At 42.5% G+C, this 20,038-nt stretch overlaps 3 protein-coding genes across 4 annotated transcripts in view; 1 reads left to right on the top strand and 2 right to left on the bottom strand.

The window, feature by feature from the left end:
• Positions 1 to 4,583, bottom strand: part of LOC139533289 (uncharacterized) — a 31,897-nt gene extending 27,314 nt beyond the window's left edge. Inside the window, exon 1 of the mRNA XM_071331359.1 lies at positions 4,479 to 4,583. Coding sequence (XP_071187460.1) covers positions 4,479 to 4,500 — 22 coding nt within the window. The 5' untranslated portion in view covers positions 4,501 to 4,583. The remainder of the gene's footprint in view (positions 1 to 4,478) is intronic.
• A 7,265-nt stretch (positions 4,584 to 11,848) lies between these two features.
• LOC139533841 (myb/SANT-like DNA-binding domain-containing protein 4) lies at positions 11,849 to 15,461 on the top strand. 2 transcript variants are annotated; one of them, XM_071332280.1, is made up of 4 exons: positions 11,849 to 12,125; positions 12,391 to 12,484; positions 12,621 to 12,708; positions 14,097 to 15,461. In XM_071332280.1, the coding sequence occupies exons 1-4, from the start codon at positions 11,921 to 11,923 to the stop codon at positions 14,709 to 14,711; spliced, it is 1,002 nt and encodes a 333-aa protein (XP_071188381.1). In that variant the 5' UTR covers positions 11,849 to 11,920; the 3' UTR covers positions 14,712 to 15,461. The 2 variants fall into 2 exon arrangements, with proteins under 2 accessions (XP_071188381.1, XP_071188382.1); XM_071332281.1 differs by lacking the exon at positions 12,391 to 12,484 and having other exon boundaries at positions 11,987 to 12,125.
• The window catches only part of LOC139533840 (uncharacterized), a 29,498-nt gene continuing 24,447 nt past the window's right edge, over positions 14,988 to 20,038 (bottom strand). The window contains exons 6-10 of the mRNA XM_071332279.1: positions 17,792 to 17,893; positions 16,886 to 17,044; positions 16,580 to 16,782; positions 16,282 to 16,377; positions 14,988 to 15,957 (exon numbers count right to left, since the gene is read on the bottom strand). Coding sequence (XP_071188380.1) covers positions 15,787 to 15,957; positions 16,282 to 16,377; positions 16,580 to 16,782; positions 16,886 to 17,044; positions 17,792 to 17,893 — 731 coding nt within the window. The 3' untranslated portion in view covers positions 14,988 to 15,786. The remainder of the gene's footprint in view (positions 15,958 to 16,281; positions 16,378 to 16,579; positions 16,783 to 16,885; positions 17,045 to 17,791; positions 17,894 to 20,038) is intronic.

The raw sequence follows: 20,038 nt of genomic DNA, 5'->3' as shown, positions 1-20,038 counted from the left end.
AAGACCATCGCCAAGCAGCTTGGTGAGAAGGTGACAACAGTTTCTGTGATTATTCGCAAATGGAAGAAACACAAAAGAACTGTCAATCTCCCTCAGCCTGGGGCTCCATGCAAGATCTCACCTCGTGGAGTTGCAATTATCATGAGAACGGTGAGGAATCAGCCCAGAACTACACAGGAGGATCTTGTCAATGATCTCAAGGCAGCTGGGACCATAGTCATCAAGAAAACAATTGGTAACACACTATGCCGTGAAGGACTGAAATCCTGCAGCGCCCGCAAGGTCCCCCTGCTCAAGAAAGCACATATACATGCCCGTCTGAAGTTTGCCAATGAACATCTGAATGATTCAGAGGACAACTGGGTGAACGTGTTGTGGTCAGATGAGACCAAAATGGAGTTCTTTGGCATCAACCCAACTTGCCGTGTTTGGAGGAGGAGGAATGCTGCCTATGACCCCAAGAAACCATCCCCACCGTCAAACATGGAGGTGGAAACATTATGCTTTGGGGGTGTTTTTCTGCTAAAGGGACAGGACAACTTCACCGCATCAAAGGGACGATGGACGGGGCCATGTACCGTCAAATCTTGGGTGAAAACCTCCTTCCCTCAGCCAGGGTATTGAAAATGGGTCGTGGATGGGTATTCCAGCATGACAATGACCCAAAACACACGGCCAAGGCAACAAAGGAGTGGCTCAAGAAGAAGCACATTAAGGTCCTGGAGTGGCCTAGCCAGTCTCCAGACCTTAATCCCATAGAAAATCTGTGGAGGGAGCTGAAGGTTCGAGTTGCCAAACGTCAGCCTCGAAACCTTAATGACTTGAAGAAGATCTGCAAAGAGGAGTGGGACAAAATCCCTCCTGAGATGTGTGCAAACCTGGTGGCCAACTACAAGAAACGTCTGACCTCTGTGATTGCCAACAAGGGTTTTGCCACCAAGTACTAAGTCATGTTTTGCAGAGGGGTCAAATACTTATTTCCCTCATTAAAATGCAAATCAATTCATAACATTTTTGACATGCGTTTTTCTGGATTTTTTTGTTGATATTCTGTCTCTCACTGTTCAAATAAACCTACCATTAAAATTATAGACTGATCATTTCTTTGTCAGTGGGCAAACGTACAAAATCAGCAGGGGATCAAATACTTTTTTCCCTCACTGTATATCTCACTGGTCATCCCCAAAGCCAACACCTGCTTTGGCTGCCTTTCCTTCCAGTTCTCTGCTGCCAGTGACTGGAACACTGAGCAGCTAACCGACTGAGCAGCTAACCGATCGCTGCAGCTGTACATAGTCCATCTGTAAATAGCCCACCCAATCTACCTACCTCATCCCCATATTGTTTTTTAAAAACTTTTCTGCTCTTTTGCACACCAGTATCTCTACTTGCACATCATCATCTGCTAATTTATCACTCCAGTGTTAATCTGCTAAATTGTAATTACTTCGCTACTATGGCCTTTTTATTGCCTACCTCCTCACACCATTTGCACACTCTGTATATAGACTTTCTTTTTTTCTATTGTGTTATTGACTGTACGCTTGTTTATTCCATATGTAACTCTGTGTTGTTGTTTGTGTCGCACTGCTTTGCTTTATCTTGGCCAGGTTGCAGTTGTAAATGAGAACTTGTTCTCAACTAGCTTACCTGGTTAAATAAAGGTGAAAAAAAAATATATATATATTCCACACTATGCCTTTTATGTCCCATGGGTCCTCAACTTCAGACTCTTTTGAACTCTTCATCTTATCTCTATAATCCCATCCAACCTATGCTGCTTCCTTCACTCGTTCTTCTCCTGATTTGAAACATCTAGACTCAGGTTAAAGTGTTGTGTTACACTGTTGTACTTTTTCAATGAAAAGTCCTTATTTCCTAAAATATTTGTGGTACTGACTCAAAACTAAATGAGAAGTCACACCAACATTTTTTTTAAAGATACGATAACAAATTCACTTTTTTCCCAGCATGCTCTACTGCAGGTACATTTTTTCGGGGGGGAATTGATTTTAATATCTGTGTTTTTGCATGTACATTGAGTAATTGATTAAATGTTATGCTACACAAAGATAAATATGTTTTTTCTAAACTAATCAAATAATTACATTTTTGCACCCGTTACTAAAATGGTTGTTCCAGTTTAAATGGCTTAGGTAGTTTCATCTAACTGTTCTTAACCCTGGCAGTCATTATGAATACAGGTTGTGGGTGAATACAAATTTCAACTGTTGGCTAGATTTCAACAGGTATTACATATCACTTTGCAAGCCAACATAATGTGATTTACAGTTAGGCTTGCAACATTCTGGTAAATTTCTCACATTTTCCAGAAGTCCTGGTTGGAAGATTACTGGAAAAATGTTTGGGAAACTTTGTGGAATTTTGCAACCCTACTTGGAGGCCTGTAAACTATGAGTTTCAGTCCACTATTTAAGGCCTTATGATAAGGTATACTGTATGTAATGGTTCAATTATAATGATCACCTTCACCTAGGAACTCACTTGGTGAAGGCCACAGGACTGAAAATGAACGATTTCAAGAACCATGTCTCTCATTAACAAATACAGTCATGGGAGGTAACTCTACAATTCAATCGAAAAGGCAAGGCACACTGGGAAATGATTGGAGGCGTGGCTTAGTAGGGGCTTAAATGTAAGTATACCTTACTCAAAAAAACTGCATTTGTTTTACTCATATGAAGGTAGTACTGCTCACTTCAGCTATTTAAGTTTCTTAATTTTTGGGGGGGTGATGAGTTTCCTCAAAATAAACTTATCCGGTTTTACAGTGTGTAATGCTGAACTGTCCTCTTATTATGGGGTTTAGACTGAATGCAGTGTTAAATGTGTTTCCCACAATTGATAACAGCAACATGGACCTGGTTAAATTGGCAAGAAGGATTTTGATTTACACTATACATACAAAAGTATGTGGATACCCCTTCAAATTAGTGGATTCGGCTATTTCAGCCACACCCGTTGCTGACAGGTGTATGAAATCAAGCAAACAGCCATGCAATCTCCATAGACAAACATTGGTAGTAGAATGGCCTTACTGAAGAGCTCAGTGACTTTCAATGTGGCACCGTCATAGGATGCCACCTTTCCAACAAGTCAGTTCGTCAAATTTCTGCCCTGCTAGAGCTGCCCCGGTCAACTGTAAGTGCTGTTATTGTAAAGTGGAAACATCTAGGAGCAACAACAGAACGGGACCGCCGAGTGCTGAAGCGCGTAGTGTGTAAAAATCATCTGTCCTCAGTTGCAACACTCACTACTGAGTTCCAAACTGCCTCTGGAAGCAACATCAGCACAAGAACTGTTCATCGGGAGCTTCATTAAATGGGTTTCCATGGCCGAGCAGCCACACACAAGCCTAAGATCCCCAAGCGCAATGCCAAGCGTCGGCTGGAGTGGTGTAAAGCTCACCGCCATTGGACTCTGGAGCAGTGGAAATGTGTTCTCTGGAGTGATTCACCATCTGGCAGTCCGACTGGGTTTGGCACATGCCAGGAGAACGCTACCTGCCCCAATGCACAGCGCCAACTTTAAAGTTTGGTGGAGGAGGAATAATGGTCTGGGGCTGTTTTTCATGGTTTGGGTTAGACCCCTTAGTTCCAGTGAAGGAAAATCTCAACACTACAGTTTACAATGACATTCTAGACAATTCTGTGCATCCAACTTTGTGGCAATGGGGAAGTCCCTTTCCTGTTACAGCATGACAATGCCCCCATGCACAAAGTGAAGTCCATACAGAAATGGTTTGTTGAGATCGGTGTGGAAGAACTTGACTGGCCTGCACAAAGCCCTGATCTCAACCCCATCAAACACCTTTGGGATGAATTGGAATGCCAACTGCGAGCCAGGCCTACTTGCCCAACATCAGTGCCCGACCTTACTAATGCTCTTGTGGCTGAATGCAAGCAAGTCCCCGCAGCAATGTTCCAACATCAAGTGGAAAGCCTTCCCAGAAGAGTTGATGATGTTATAGCAGCAAAGGGGGGACCAACTCCATAGTAATGCCCATGATTTTGGAATGAGATGTACTACGAGCAGATGTCCACATACTTTTGGTCATGTAGTGTAGCTGCGTATAGGCACGGCTTCCTTGTTTTTAGTCTACCAGTTTGTCTATCCTGAGCATTATAGGACATTGTTATGAATTACAGAAATGAAAGTGAAAGCATGTTAGAATTTCCTAGAAACAAAATCCTACTATTATAGTAACTTTACAATAAAGACTATACCTGAGAACAAAGTAAACATAGAAACGTGAGTTTTATATAAAACGCCTAAATGAACTTTAACGTGTTGTCAAGTTAGCTAGAACCTATTGAATCAAAGCCGTCTGTCTGACACGAAACAACAACAATTCACGCACCATACCGCTTGATATGAAACATAAAGGGAAGGGAATAAAACAAAAATAAAACATTGTAAGAAAATAATCTAATCAGTTCATATTTAATGCGTCTTACCATTTACGCTGCTGGACGCCATGAGAAGAACAGTAATAGCTTTCGTTTTCCATTGAATAGCCCGCACGCCAGCGAAGCTAGTTTTACATTAGGGACAGATCGAAATTTACGTGGGAGGGGTTTTACTTGGGAGATTTACGTGGGGAAACTTTTTTATTTTGCTTTGGGGAGGGTTGTGTGTTTTTTATTGGGCACAGGGGATGCTAGTGTGTTTTTTCCTAGGTTTACATTCACTCTTTTTTGCATTTTTTACTATATAATTCTTCCATCCTAGCCAATGTCCCCATCTGCTTGCATGCGCCTCCCCTATAAACAGTGTTTTGGTACTTCCCTTATGCACTATCTTTTCCTTGCACTAACTTTAATTATAAACTGGGTGGTTTGAACCCTGAATGCTGATTGGCTGACATATCAGACCATATACCATACGTACGACAAAACATTTGTTTTTCCTGCACTAATTAGGTTGGTAACCAGTTTATAATAGCAATAAGGTGTAACGGCAGATTTCCTCCTCTTCGTCTGAAGAGGAGGTGTAGCAGGAATCGGACCAAAGCGCAGCGTGGTTAGTGTTCATCATGACTTTAATTAAGACAATAAACGTGAACACTACAAATATGAAAACAACAAATGTGAAAAACCGAAACAGTCCTATCTGGTGCATAGACACAAAGACAGAAGACAACCACCCACAAACCCCAACACAAAACAGGCTACCTAAATATGGTTCCCAATCAGAGACAATGACTATTAGACACACAACATAGAATGCCCACTCAGCTCACGTCCTGACCAACACTAAAACAAAGAAAACACAAAAGAACTATGGTCAGAACGTGACATAAGGCACCTTGGGGGTTTGTGGTATATGGCCAATATACCACGGTTAAGGGCTGTGTCCAGGCACTCCGCTTGCGTGGTGCCTTAGAACAGCCCTTAGCTGTGGTATGCCATATACCATACCCGCTTGTGTGTTTTGTCACCAAAGCCCCATATACTACCCACCACTGCGACCTGTATACTCTCGTTGGCTGGCCCTCGCTTCATATTCGTCGCCAAACCCACTGGCTCCAGGTCATCTACAAGTCTTTGCTAGGTAAAGCCCCGCCTTATCTCAGCTCACTGGTCACCATAGCAGCATCCACCCGTAGCACACGCTCCAGCAGGTATATTTCACTGGTCACCCCCAAAGTCAATTCCTCCTTTGGCCGCCTTTCCTTCCAGTTCTCTGCTGCCAATGACTGGAACGAATTGCAAAAATCACTGAAGCTAGAGACTCATATCTCCCTCACTAATTTTAAGTATCAGCTGTCTGAGCAGCTTACAGATCATTGCACCTGTATATAGCCCATCTGTAAATAGCCCACCCAACTACCTCATCCCCATATTGTTATTTTTTCTTCTTCTCCTTTGCACCCCAGTATCTCTACTTGCACATTCATCTTTTGCACATCTATCATTCCAGTGTTTATTTGCTAAATTGTAATTATTTCGCCACTATCGCCTATTTATTGCCTTATCTCCCTAAACGTATTTAATTTGCACACACTGTATATAGACTTTTCTATTGTGTTATTGACTGTACCTTTGTTTATTCCATGTGTAACTCTGTGTTGTTTGTGTCACACTGCTTTGCTTTGTCTTGGCCAGGTCGCAGTTGTAAATGAGAACTTGTTCTCAACTGGTGTACCTGGTTAAATAAAGGTGAAATATATATATATTTTTTAAATGATTGCTTAATCATAAACTGGGTGGTTCGAGCCCTGAATGCTGATTGGCTGAAAGCTGTGTTATATCAGACAATATACCACAGGTACAGTATGACAAAACATTATGTTTTACTCTTCTAATGATGCTAGTAAACAGTTTATAATAGAAATAAGGCACCTCAGGGTTTGTGGTATATGGCCAATATACCACGGCTAAGGGCTGTATCCAGGCACTCCATGTTACATTGTGCATAAGAACAGCCCCTTGCCATTGGCCATATACTGTGCCACACCCCCTCGGGCCTTATTGCTTAATTATAAACTCGGTGGTTCGAGCACTGAATGCTGATTGGCTGAAAGCAGTTGTATATCAGACCATATACCATAGGTATTACAAAACATTACTTTTTACTCTTCTAATTATGTTGGTAATCAGTTTATAATAGCAATAAGGCACCTCAGGGGTTTGTGGTATATGGCCCATATACCACGACTAAGTGCTGTTTCAAGGCACTCAGCATTGCATAGTGCACAAGAACAGTCGTGCATAAGAACAGCCCTTAGCCCTGGTATATTGGCCATATACCACACCCCTTCGGGCATTATTGCTTAACTATAGCACAGGTCAATATATTCTACCAGTCTAACTGTCTATTCTGCCCTCGATCCACCATTCATAGTGACAATAGTGGTAGGTGGATAGTTTGTCCAAATATGCAATAGGCTAACTAGAAATCATACCACACATAAAAGCATTAAAAGTTGCAATAATTTTCAATAGGAATCCACGAGAACAAATAGGTATAGCTGATATGGAACGGAGAGGCCAGGTGCATCTCATGAAAGAACAGGGAAGACATAAGACACACAGCTCAAAAAGCTCCCCTATTGATCTTGTTTAGGGACAATACAATTATCTTACCTAGACTAGCCTACAACACAACACAACACAACACAACACAAGCAATGAATCATTGCATTATTGTTTTCATGTGAGTACAACATTATACTCTAGTCTGCAGTGAAAATGTCATTTGAATAACGGCTCAAAAGCCCTGTGATTTGAATGTTTCATTCCATTTGGTTCCGTTGTGAGTCTACTCTCGACAGTTAATAACGTGTAGAAAGACACGGTAGCAGGCTAGACTGACTGTATTTTTACTTCTGATACTCATTTTCATTATTTAGCAGACTCTCTTATCCAGAGCGACTCATAGTAGTGAGTGCATACATTTTAATTATTTTTTTCGTACTGGTACCCCGTGTCAATCAAACACACAACTATGGTGCAAGCGTTATGCTCCACCAGATGAGATACATGGGAATATACTGAGATGGGCTGTCTGTTGCAGATCATCCTTCTCCCAAGTCATCCTATTATAATGCTGCCACACATGCTCCGGCAGGCTCAGTTATCAAGGAAAGCTTAAAGCATGCCCTGCCTCCTCTCCAATCCAATGGGCTATTCCTCGCGCACCTAGAACCTTCGATATAGCCTAAATATTTATATTTGAACTTTTAAAATGTATTACCTTTTCATATGTGGCATAAACACAACCAATCAATGTTTTCATCTGATTAGGCTACTTCAACATTCTTCTGTATGCATGCACACATTCCTCCAAAATATCATTCCAACATCCTTACAATGGCTTGACATTAACCAGGTTTTCATCCAACCATTTCATGTGACTAAAGTATGTTAGATAAAAAATGTCACGACATTCAGTTTATTAGGCTAAAGATTAAATAAATTATGATGAACTTCACAGGGTTGTGAAAGTGCACTGTGATTAGCTTGAAGTTTTCAAATTTAACTAGGCAAGTCAGTTAAGAACTAATTCTTATTTACAATGACGGCCTAGGAACAGTGGGTTAGTTGCCTTGTTCAGGGGTAGAATGACAGATTTTTACATTGTCAGCCCGGGGATTCGGTCTAGCAACTTCTTGGATTACAAGCACAGCGCTCTAACCACTAGGCTACTTGCCGGCCCAGATGCTCCTTTGAATAAATATTGATGGTCTTATTTTGTCGACATGATGATCGAAGCTTGGCTGTCATTTGACAATTAAAATCATTCTCACATTTTGGTCCATAATAATCTCATCATGTAGTAGACTATACCCACACTGTGTCTACAAACTGTTGACTAGAGTGCACCTGCCAATATCAGAGTGGGCACTATTGTTATACCTACGCACCATTTTTTGTGACAAAACCATCAGTTGGCCTAGAGTTGAACATAGAAATGGAAACCCATTTAACTTGTATTTTTTATTCGGTATATGGGAATTTAAGTATTACACACAGATTTTAATCTGCAACATGTCAATTTGATGGAAACAACTCTGATGGGAAAATGCCTATATTGTATTTCTGCAGATTTTAGAATATTGGCATGGAAAACTGTCAATTGGTTGGAAACCTAGCTATAGAAACCCCAAATCAGTGGTCACCAATCTTTTCTGCGTCAAGATCACTTTCACAGTCAAAAAGCAAGCAGATCTACCACTCAGATGTTTTTTAACATGACTTAAACAATGTAACGTTAACCTAATAAAAACAGTTCTGTAGGAATGATGTTTGGGCAGTTGGCCTAATGCATTATCACAGCATATTGGCTATATGCCTGGCCTGCCAATATTGTATTTCTCAGACCAAATAGGTCAGTCGAATATGAAAGTCAAAGGTAAAAAATAAAAAATAAAGTAAAAAACAAACAAACATTATTACATCTGCCTGAGGCTGATGCCACGCAAGCACTCGAACTCAACACAAACACACACAGACTTAAACGCACACATACACACGCACACACACGTAAATAGTACCACACATGCACACAAACACACACCGTTGGCCTTGTGGTGTTGAATATTGTTGTCCTGGATGTTTTTTGTTCTGCATTGTTGTCTTGTTGTTTTTCTTTGTTTTTGTCTTTTTATTCTTCTCTTTTCTTTTTGTTGGTCGTTGGCGCATCGATAGGTGGTTGTTTGAATTTGAAAACAATATAGATCAGTTGGTGTAGCACTTCTGAGGCACTGAGGACCATGCATTGAAATAATTAGCTTTTTATTTTACTGGACTTATGGTACCTGCACCTGATGGTCATGGTGCTTTCAAGACAACTGGGAACTGGGAAAAAAAACGAGGTCAAATTATGATGTCAGTGATCTTCAGGTCGGAAAGTCGGAGCTCTAGAAAGATACCCGAGAATTCCGAGTTAGATGACCATTCAAAATTTTCCCTAGTGGGGTCGAGTTTTTTCAGAGTCCCCAGTTGTCTTGAACGCACTGAAGTCGGGCGTTTCCAGGTGTTTTGAACAAGGCATTGTCTCAGTGAAGGGAGAGAGCAGCAGAGGGTCCGCCTCTCACGGTTCCTGCTCTCAATGTTAAATTCAATTCAATTCAAGGGCTTTATTGGCATGATAAACATATGTTAACATTGCAAGTGAAGTAGATAATAAACAGAAGTGAAATAAACAATGAAAATGTACAGTAAACATTATACTCACAGAAGTTCCAAAGGAATAAAGACATTTAAAATCTCATATTATGTCTATATATAGTGTTGTAAAGATATGTAAATAGTTATAGTTAAAGTAAAGTAATAGTTAAAGTACAAAAGAGTGAGACTGACCAGAGAGGGGACACCGTCTTCCGCCTGATGGTGAAAGTCGAGGCGCACCGCATCTGCCTCAGTCATGCACAAATTCATGCTGTTCCTATGACCAGAGAACGTGAAATATTCCTCGATATTAAAGTTGACACGACGACCTGCTAATAATGATAAAAATTCAGGGCTATCAAAACACTTGGCAACTCATTAATTTCAGCTGCAGCGCGAGTGGAAGTAGGGAGAACCGCATTTTGTGTTTTGCAATAATTTCTATTTTCTGTTGACATAGTCATTTATCGTGGTGTCTAAAATGCAAACCATGATATTGGAGCGCCCGAAGTCGGTATGCTTTTTTTTATTGGTTGTGTGGTTGATTGGCACAGAAACCTGTTGGTGAACAGTTAGTTGCATATATTTTATGTAATAATAATAAAAAATGGCATTACAATGTTGAAAATCTGATTTCCCCTTTATAGTATAATAACAATGACAACGGACAATGTGAAAAGCCCTTATCTGGGAACTAAACAAATCCTAGTTTGGTTACTTTGATTGGCCTAATAGCCCTATGGATGAGTAACCTAATTAGTAGAATTACAGAACAAATTTGTTTCTATTATATTATATTTGAATTCGAATACAATACTTGGGTGGCAAATGATTTTGGAAAATGATTACTTCAAGCATCCTACAATGATTTCTGTGAACAGTGGATATGTGAAGAGGGCATGACAAAACCTTTTCCCCCTCAGGAGACTGAAAAGATTTGGCATGGGTCCCCAGATCCTCAAAATGTTCTACAGCTGCACCATCGAGAGCATCTTGACCGGTTGCATTGAACAAGGCCTGGTATGGCAACTGCTCGGCATCTGACTGTAAGGCTCTACAGAGGGTAGTGCGTATGGCCCATTACATCCCTGGGGCCAAGTTTCCTGCAATCCATGACCAATATAATAGGCGGTGTCAGAGGAAAGCCCATAAAATTGTCAGCGACTCCAGTCACCCAAGTCATAGACTGTTTTCTCTGCTACCGCACGGCAAGCGGTACCGGAGCGCCAAGTCTAGCACCAAAAGGCTCCTTAACAGCTTCTACCCCCAAGCCATAAGACTTCTGAACAATTAATCAAATGGCCACCGGACTAGCCACAGATCTTCCGGTCCGCCAGGTAGGGGGAGTTTGTGTTTTCAGACAAATGGTTCAAATTGGGAACACTTTGCTTACCTGGTCCACAGGGGTTCTGAATCAAGTGCACCTACTAGCAACAGCGTAACACGAATAAAAAAAGGAGTGCAAGCCTTTATCGTTGGCTTTTCTACAGAAACACCCCCCTCATACTCATCTGCAGGTCAAGCATTTGTTTGGCTGCATCTCTGTGTGTATACAAAACATTAGGAACACCTGCTCTTTCCATGACATAGACTGACCAGGTTGAAGCTATGATCCCTTATTGATATATTTTCTGTTTGTCAGAGACTCCAGTCACCCAAGTCATAGACTGTTTTCTCTGTTACTAAACGGCAAGCGGTACTGGAGCGCCAAGTCTAGCACCAAAAGGCTCCTTTACAGCTTCTACCCCCAAGCCGTAAGACTGCTGAACAATTAATCAAATGGCCACTGGACTATTACATTGACCCCCCCCCCCATTTGTTTTGTACAATGCTGCTACTAGCTGTTTATTATCTATGTATAGTCACTTCACCCTTACCTACATGTACAAATTACCTCTAACCTGTACCCCCTGTATATAGCCTCGTTATTGTGTTACTTTTTATTATTTTTACTTTAGTTTATTTGGTAAATATTTTCTTAACTCTTCTTGAACTGCACTGCTGGGTTAGGGTTAGGGCTTGTAAGCAAGCATTTCACGGTAAGGTCTACACTTGTTGTATTCGGCGCATGTGACAAATAAAGTTTGATTTGATATGTGGATAACACAAAATTCGTCCTAAATATGTACCTGAGCCGCTAGCTAGACTGTGACCCGCTGCATATCTTACAGCTTTAGTAATAAAACGTTCTGATGTAGGCAGTGGCACTTGCGAATGTGAGGTGAGGAATGGTAGTATGTGGTGCGTGTGCACAGTCTGACTGTGGGTGGAAGCAATATGCCTAGATGCGACTAGTCTGCGGCCGGAAACCAACACGAAGAAGAAGAGACGAAGGGCGGAAGAGACGAAGTGCACTCCGTTGTGGTCCCTTCGCAGTGCTAGCTAACATGGATGCTACAATGGAAAACATCGAACACACGCTACCGCTATATTCTAATAATGCAAAAAAGAAAAGTAAAAAGAAAGTGAATTCAGAATACACATACAAATGTAAGTAGTCAATTTATTCTTTATATGTTTATTTCGGACTACAAATGAAGTAAGGAACTCCGAGCTAATTAGCAAGAAAGCTAGCTAACGTTACCTACAAAGGGGACATCATGGCGCCTTGTCTCGAATACTTGTTCGAGCAGATGCGTGCGTTGGCATCAGACGGTGCGATCCACATTTGTCCTATTAGTCAAAATGTGAATGTTATTTAATTTCAATTACATTGTGCATGTAGTGATTTAAAACAAATATTTATTTATTTCAGTGTCTGAATATGAAACAATGGACTTTGTGAAATTGCGCGTATCAAATCGCTACATGTTTACGGGGAGGAGAAATGCCTCTCGACTGGCCTGGAGGTGAGAGATACTTACCCGAGATCCTCCCAGTACACGTTTTGTTAGATACGTTTTTTCATTTTACCTGTCATTGAGACGAGTCAATGTGTGTTTTGAAATCGAAATGATCATTGTTTGTGTACCTTTTTTGTTGCAGGGCTATCCTCAAACACATGGGCTTGCAGGGGAAGATGACTGCCAGTCAGGCAATGAAAAAATGGGAAAATCTGAAGAAGAGATACAAGGTAGCAATTGCATCCTACATACACTACATATCCAAAAGTATGTGGACACCTGCTTGTCAAACATGGAGTTGGTCCCCCTTTGCTACTATAACAGCCTCCACTCTTCTGGGAAGGCTCTTCACTAGATGTTGGAACATTGCTGTGGGGACTTGCTTCAATTCAGCCACGAGCATTAGTGAGGGTGGGCACTGATGTTGGCCGATTAGGCCTGGCTCGCAGTCTGCATTCCAATTCATCCCAAAGGTGTTCGATGGGGTTGAGGTCAGGGCTCTGTGCAGGCCAGTCAAGTTCTTCCACACTGATCTCAACAAACGATTTCTGTATGGACCTTGCTTTGTGCATGGGGGCATTGTCATGCTGAAACAGGAAAGGGCCTTCCCTAAACTGTTGCCACAAACCTGGAAGAACAGAATCGTCTAGAATGTCATTGTATGCTGTAGTGTTAAGTTTTCCCTTCACTGGAACTAAGGGGCCAAGCCCGAACCATAAAAAAACAGCCCCAGACCATTATTCCTGCTCCACCAAACTTTATAGTTGGAACTATGCATTGGGGCAGGATGCGTTCTCCTGGCATCCGCCAAACCTGTCCGTCTGCCTGCCAGATGGTGAAGCGGGATTAATCTCTCCAGAGAATGCATTTCCACTGCTCCAGAGTCCAGTGACTTCAAGCTTTACACAACTCCAGTCGATGCCTGACATTGCGCATGGTGATCTTAGGCTAGTGTGCGGCTGCACGGCCATGGAGACCCATTTCATGAAACTCCCGACAAACAGTTCTTGTGCTGACATTGCTTCCAGGGGCATTTTGGAACTCTGTATTGAGCGTCACAACCGAGGATAGGCGATTTTTACATGATACGTTTTTTAGCACTCGACGGTCCTGTTCTGTGAGCTTGTGTGGCCTACCACTTCGCGGCTTAGCCGTTGTTGCTCCTAGATGTTTCCATTTCACAGTAGCAGCACTTTCAGTTGACCAGGGCAGAAATTTGACGAACTGACCTGTTGGGAAGGTGGCATCCTATGACAGTGACACGTTGAAAGTCACAGAGCTCTTCAGTAAGTCCATTCTACTACCAATGTTTGTCTATGGAAATTGCATGGCTGTGTGCTTGATTTTATACACATGTCAGCAACAGGTGTGGCTGAAATGGCAGAATCTGCTAATATGAAGAGGTGTCCACATACTTTTGGCCATGCGGTGTACCTCAGGATGGAAACCTCTGAAATTGACCCTTTTAATAGGCATCCTTGTAAAGTTCTAAATAACCCTGCCCTAGAGACATCCTGTGCCTACTACTTTGTCCAAGCCTAACGTCTACTCAACTATTCATCAAATCCTTCATTATCTGACTACCTACTAATACTGTTTATCCTTCTTTTGGGGACAGGAGCTGAAGTACCCTCCCCCAGGGGTGCAGGTGTTCCCCCACAGTTGGCGTTGGTACGATCTGATGAGTGACGCAATGGAGGGGCGTCTGGCAGGCTCAGCCCCCATCATCGGCCCACTCCCCCCGGGCACTAGCGACAGTGATTTTCTCCCTGACGCCCGGCCCAGGAAGAGATCCATGATAGGCGGAATAGGGGTGATGGGGATGCACTGCGACCTGGATGAGATGGACACCGAGAGGGCGACCCTGGAGACCGAACGGGCGGCATTGGAGGGCGAGCGAGAGGTGATGGGGAGAGAGCGGATGGCGCTGGAGAGAGAGCAAGCAGGGCTGGAACGAGAGATGGCCAACCTGGACCGGGAGCGTGCCCAACTGGAGAGGGAGAAGGCAGCGGTGGAGAGGGAGAGGGGGCTGATAGAGAAGGAGAAAGCGCAGGTGGCCAGAGACAGGCTGGCTGTGGACAGAGACAGAGTTCTACTGGCGGAGGGTAGAGCAGCGGAGGAGAACGGTGCGGAAGGACAAAGCTGTAAAACAGGAGGACAGAGGGTCGTTGGGTCGTTGGAAAGAACCGAGAGATTCCTCAAGATGTTTGAAAAGTTGGTTGAACGTATGTGAAGAACAATTTCATGTTTGTTTACACTAGACTAGACTATTCAATTGGAAAGTAATTGGATATCATTTGTATTGGTTTTATTTTCTATGAATGTACAAAGTTTTCAATGACAAATCCTTTTTGTATTGCTGTTCAGAGATACCTGTATGCCTATTGTTATCTGGGCTCGAAGTATTTGAACATTAACTGCCTAAACAGTTGTACTCAATCAGTTCATTTCAAAATCAGTTTGCAGTTACACACCTTACCGGTCAATTTTCAATTAAAATGTTAAGCCATTGAGGTCATCAAAACAACTTTATTCAATTGTGGTATTTCCATACAAAGCACTGTTTCTTCTTATTAACCCCATCCACACCCAACATACCCCCCCCCCCCGTCATACAATAGTCTTGGTCTTTATTATAGGCTATTGTGGTCATAACAAGAACTTTGAAATGTAATATGCCAAATATTGCAGTTCATGTAAAAAAAAAAGTGACTTCAGAATATATTTTTATATTACAGTACAGACTTTACAAATGCTTGTTTAATTGCTTCTTTTATTGCATTGATATTCAATTTAGCGTTCCAGTAAGCTTCAATTCGTTTATGCTAGTATAATTGTTTTTAAAAAATAGTGTTAGATTTCTGTAATATACTTTTTTTTCCTTTACAAAAACATATTTAAACAATATTACTGGTTGTCATTGCCAGTCATGAACAGACATGAGACAATGTTTGATTGTTGGATCAATAAAATGTCACATTTTCATTGTCTTTTTGTTTGCTTCATGTTGCTGAACAGTTTGGCTTTTGACAAAAAGTTATCTGGTGTGTATTTGTGTGTGTGTAGGAATGAGAGATACACACCATCTCGCTCACTGTGTGTTATGTATGCGATCAACAACTGATCAGACTTAAATTAGGGAAGGTAGGTAGTGTGTTCCGGTGTTTACTGTATGTGCAGATTGCAATTGAACTGAGACTGGACAACTTTTAGGATCTGTCCAGTAGGTAAGTGTGTATGGTATGTACATATGTCTCGTTGACAATGAGTTGAGCTGTGTAAAGATGTGTGTATTGATCAGTGTGTGGTTAGATGTGGGCTCCGATGGGGACGCGGGGCAGACACACATAGGCCTGTGGGGTCCTGCTGAGGTTGATGGGGTTGCCGTCCAGGCGAATGTCCTCCAGTGCGTTCCTGATGTAGTTGAAGTCTTTCAGGTTGCAGAACGTGTCCTCGTGTATCATCTGAATGTTGTTGCGCTGGAAAACAAGGCATTGGAAGTCTAAGAAAACACATTCATCTATGGGCCTTAAAAAACGATGCATGACGAACTAATGCTTGTGTGAGATTCTGCACAGGTCTGACACAGTGCTGGAGAAAAGTATAGTTTAAATATATAACAATTTGCCCTAATAACAGACTGATGGCAGAGAATTGGCCAGAATGTTTTGAAACAGCTTGCAGATAGAGGGGATACGGTTGTCAGTTGAGCAAAAACCCCTCTAGTCACCACCAGTGTACAGTATGGAGGTAATCCTATAGTTCCCACATCACCCACAAGAGGGCAGTAATGAGGCAGGTACCTGTAGGTGCAGAGAGCGCAGGCTGTCCGGTAGGGGCACAGGGATGTGGTCGATGTGGTTGTCTGTTAGGTACAGGTACAGCAGACCCGTCATGTCCTAAACAAAACACATTGTTTACATTTAGAGTGGAGTCATTTATGCCAGACAGTCTCTCAATACATCCCTGTTTTTGTTTCATCCCAGCACTCACACATGATTCAACTCAAGGGCTTGGTGATTAGTCCAATAGGGGAATCAAATGTGATAATGCTGGGAAAAAGCAAATACATTGTTTGTGATCCTTGTCAGACCTACATACCTTGAAAGCCTCTTTGTGGATGCCTGTGGCGCCAATGTTGTTGTGGCTGGCGTCGATGAGGGTCATCACGGGTGGAAGGGCAGGCAGCTGTGACACTCCGTTCTCACGGAGCACCAGCTCCTCCAGCACGGGCAGGCCGGAGAACGCATCATCAGCGATGGATGCAATCTCGTTGGCGGTCAAGTCGATCCTCTTCAGCTTGTCTGCAAGAGAGAGACGGTAAAGTACTCAGACTGTTCCACTTGGTTTCATTAATTGGAACAGCAGAAAATCTCACGGGCTGTGCCTTTAACATGTGACACCTACTCATCTGAGCAAAGTCGCCCTTGTTGATCTTGGTGATGTGGTTGTAGCGGGCGTAGAAGTGAGTGGTCTCTTTGGGGAGAGGCGGCACGCTCGTCAGCTTCACATCATCACAGTAGACAGAACCACCCAGACAGGTGCACAGCAAGCAGGTAGGCATACCTGGGACAGACAGACAGGACAAGGAAGTAAGATGGAGGTATGCGATACAATTGAGAGAACAGTTGCTAGGTCTGAGATGTTGTGTGATGAAGTTTAGGCCACCAGCCTTCGATGCAGTAACAATGGGTTTGTAGAATGGTGGAGACGTGTACTCAGTGTTGATATGATTTGTTTGTTTTACCTCTTGCATCAAGAAATGTTGTCAAGTCTGGATTGGATGCAGCTTTTGATGTGACAAAGGTGTGCACATTATGAGGGTTGTTGCTGAGGTGCTATGGTTGAGGTGTAGTGCATTACCAATGTTAGACATATTGTGTAAATGGTGTTCGGGACAGGTTATAACACAGACGTTAGGTGAAGATGACGATAACAGATGTTACAGACTCATATCGTAGAGCAACTTGATAGTAAACACATGATACAGACAGACACATGATAGTGTTTGTGACAGGTAAGGACAAGACATAAGTTGTGTAACGGACCTTACAGATACATATGGCTTCAACACAGTTTGTGATCCGTTTTAACAGGATGCACATAAGATTCAATAACCCTATTCAATCAAAACCAGGGTTTCTGGGGTGAAATGAAAGAGACAACTCGTATAAAGATATGAGAAAATAGGTTTCAATATGGGAATGTGATAGACCCCATATACTGTATAGTGAAGTAGAATAGACCCTATAACCCCAAGAAGCCTGGTTACAGGTTTTGATTGAATAGTTAGTGTTTGTGCTGGATACTGACCTTTAATGTCCAAGTCAACCTCTGGCAACCCAGAGCCCCCTGAGCCTACTGTACCTCCAGACTCCTGAGGGGTTTTCGGAGTAGTCAGGAGCAGTTCCTCCTCTTGTTAGAGATAGAGATGAGGTATTAAAGAGACAGGCTGGAAACAGCATGGACAGTGACACGACAACAAGTGCTGTTTGCCACGGTGAGAAGTCACAAATAGCAAGGGAGTTATGTTGTTGTCGTTGTTTATGACACATTTAACTGATTAAATTAGGTAATAGTTAAATGGAATCTTAGGAATGGATTGTGAGAGTTAATCAAATTATGTTATGTTGATATATGTTTAATATAAATACAGTTGAAGTCGGAAGTTTACATACACTAAGGTTGGAGTCATTAAAACTTGTTTTTCAACTGCTCCACAAATTTCTTGTTAACAAACTATTATTTTGGCAAGTTGGTTAGGACATCTACTTTGTGCATGACACAATTCATTTTTCCAACAATTGTTTACAGACAGATTATTTCACTGTATCTCAATTCCAGTGGGTCAGAAGTTTACATACACTAAGTTGACTGTGCCTTTAAACAGCTTGGAAAATTCCAGAAAATTATGTCATGGTTTTAAAAGCCTCTGATAGGCTAGTTGACATCATTTGAGTCAATTGGAGGTGTACCTGTGGATGTATTTCAAGGGCTACCTTCAAACTCAGTGCCTCTTTGCTTGACATCATGGGAAAATCAATTATAAATCAGCCAAGACATCAGAAAAACAATTGTAGACCTCCACAAGTCTGGTTCATCCTTGGGAGCAATTTCCAAACGCCTGAAGGTACCACGTTCATCTCTACAAACAAAAGTATGCAAGTATAAACACCATGGGACCACGCAGCTGCTCAGGAAGGAGATGCTTTCTGTCTCCTAGAGATGAACGTACTTTGGTGCGAAAAGTGCAAATCAATCCCAGAACAACAGCAAAGGACCTTGTGAAGATGCTGGAGGAAACAGGTACAAAAGTATCTATATACACAGTAAAACTAGTCCTATATCGAACATAACCTGAAAGGCCGCTCAGTAAGGAAGAAGCCACTGCTCCAAAACCGCCATAAAAAAGCCGGACTACAGTTTGCAACTGCACATGGGGACAAAGATCATACTTTTTGGAGAAATGTCCTCTGATCTGAGGAAACAAAAATATAACTGTTTGGCCATAATGACCATCGTTATGTTTGGAGGAAAAAGAAGGAGGCTCTGCACGGGGGTGGCAGCATCATGTTGTGGGGGTGCTTTGCTGAAGGAGGGACTGGTGCACTTCACAAAATATATGGCATCATGAGAAGGAAAATTATGTGGATATATTGAAGCAACATGTCAAGACATCAGTCAGGAAGTTAAAGCTTGGTCGCAAATGGGTCTTCCAAATGGACAATGACCCCAAGCATACTTCCAAAGTTGTGGCAAAATGGCTTAAGGACAACAAAGTCAAGGTATTAGAGTGGCCATCACAAAGCCCTGACCTCAAGCCTATAGAAAAGTTGTGGGCAGAACTGAAAAAAATATGTATGGCCTTTGTGGAGCGATGGGTAACGATGCTTCGTGGGCGACCGTTGTTGATGTGTGCAGAGGGTCCCTGGTTCGCGCCCGTGTCGGGGCGAGGGGACGCCGTAAAGTTATACTGTTACATTGGTTACATATTTATATATATATATATATATATATATATATTGTTACATATTCTCGCTATACACCAAGTCACTTGGCTCTGTCATATCCTCACATGGTCTCTCCTATCATTGCTATGCAGACGACACACAATTAATCTTCTCCTTTCCCCCCTCTGATAACCAGGTGGTGAATCGCATCTCTGCATGTCTGGCAGACATATCAGTGTGGATGACGGATCACCACCTCAAGCTGAACCTCGGCAAGACGGAGCTGCTCTTCCTCCCAGGGAAGGACTGCCCGTTCCATGATCTTGCCATCACGGTTGACAACTCCATTGTGTCCTCCTCCCAGAGTGCTAAGAACCTTGGCGTGATCCTGGACAACACCCTGTCGTTCTCAACTAACATCAAGGCGGTGACCCGTTCCTGTAGGTTCATGCTCTACAACATTCGCAGAGTACGACCCTGCCTCACGCAGGAAGCGGCGCAGGTCCTAATCCAGGCACTTGTCATCTCCCGTCTGGATTACTGCAACTCGCTGTTGGCTGGGCTCCCTGCCTGTGCCATTAAACCCCTACAACTCATCCAGAACGCCGCA

The sequence above is a fragment of the Salvelinus alpinus genome, chromosome 11, assembly GCF_045679555.1.
Source record: "Salvelinus alpinus chromosome 11, SLU_Salpinus.1, whole genome shotgun sequence".
In the NCBI taxonomy this organism is placed as follows: Eukaryota; Metazoa; Chordata; class Actinopteri; order Salmoniformes; family Salmonidae; genus Salvelinus; species Salvelinus alpinus.
This window is presented reverse-complemented; position numbering and strand designations above follow the sequence as displayed.

Bases quoted from the DNA above. Each gene is read 5' to 3' on its own strand.
- LOC139533841 (XM_071332280.1), top strand. From the start codon at position 11,921: ATGCGACTAGTCTGCGGCCGGAAACCAACACGAAGAAGAAGAGACGAA. The intron at 12,126-12,390 runs GTAAGTAGTCAA...TATTTATTTCAG, and splicing joins TTCAGAATACACATACAAAT to TGTCTGAATATGAAACAATG. The intron at 12,709-14,096 runs GTAGCAATTGCA...TTTTGGGGACAG, and splicing joins ATCTGAAGAAGAGATACAAG to GAGCTGAAGTACCCTCCCCC.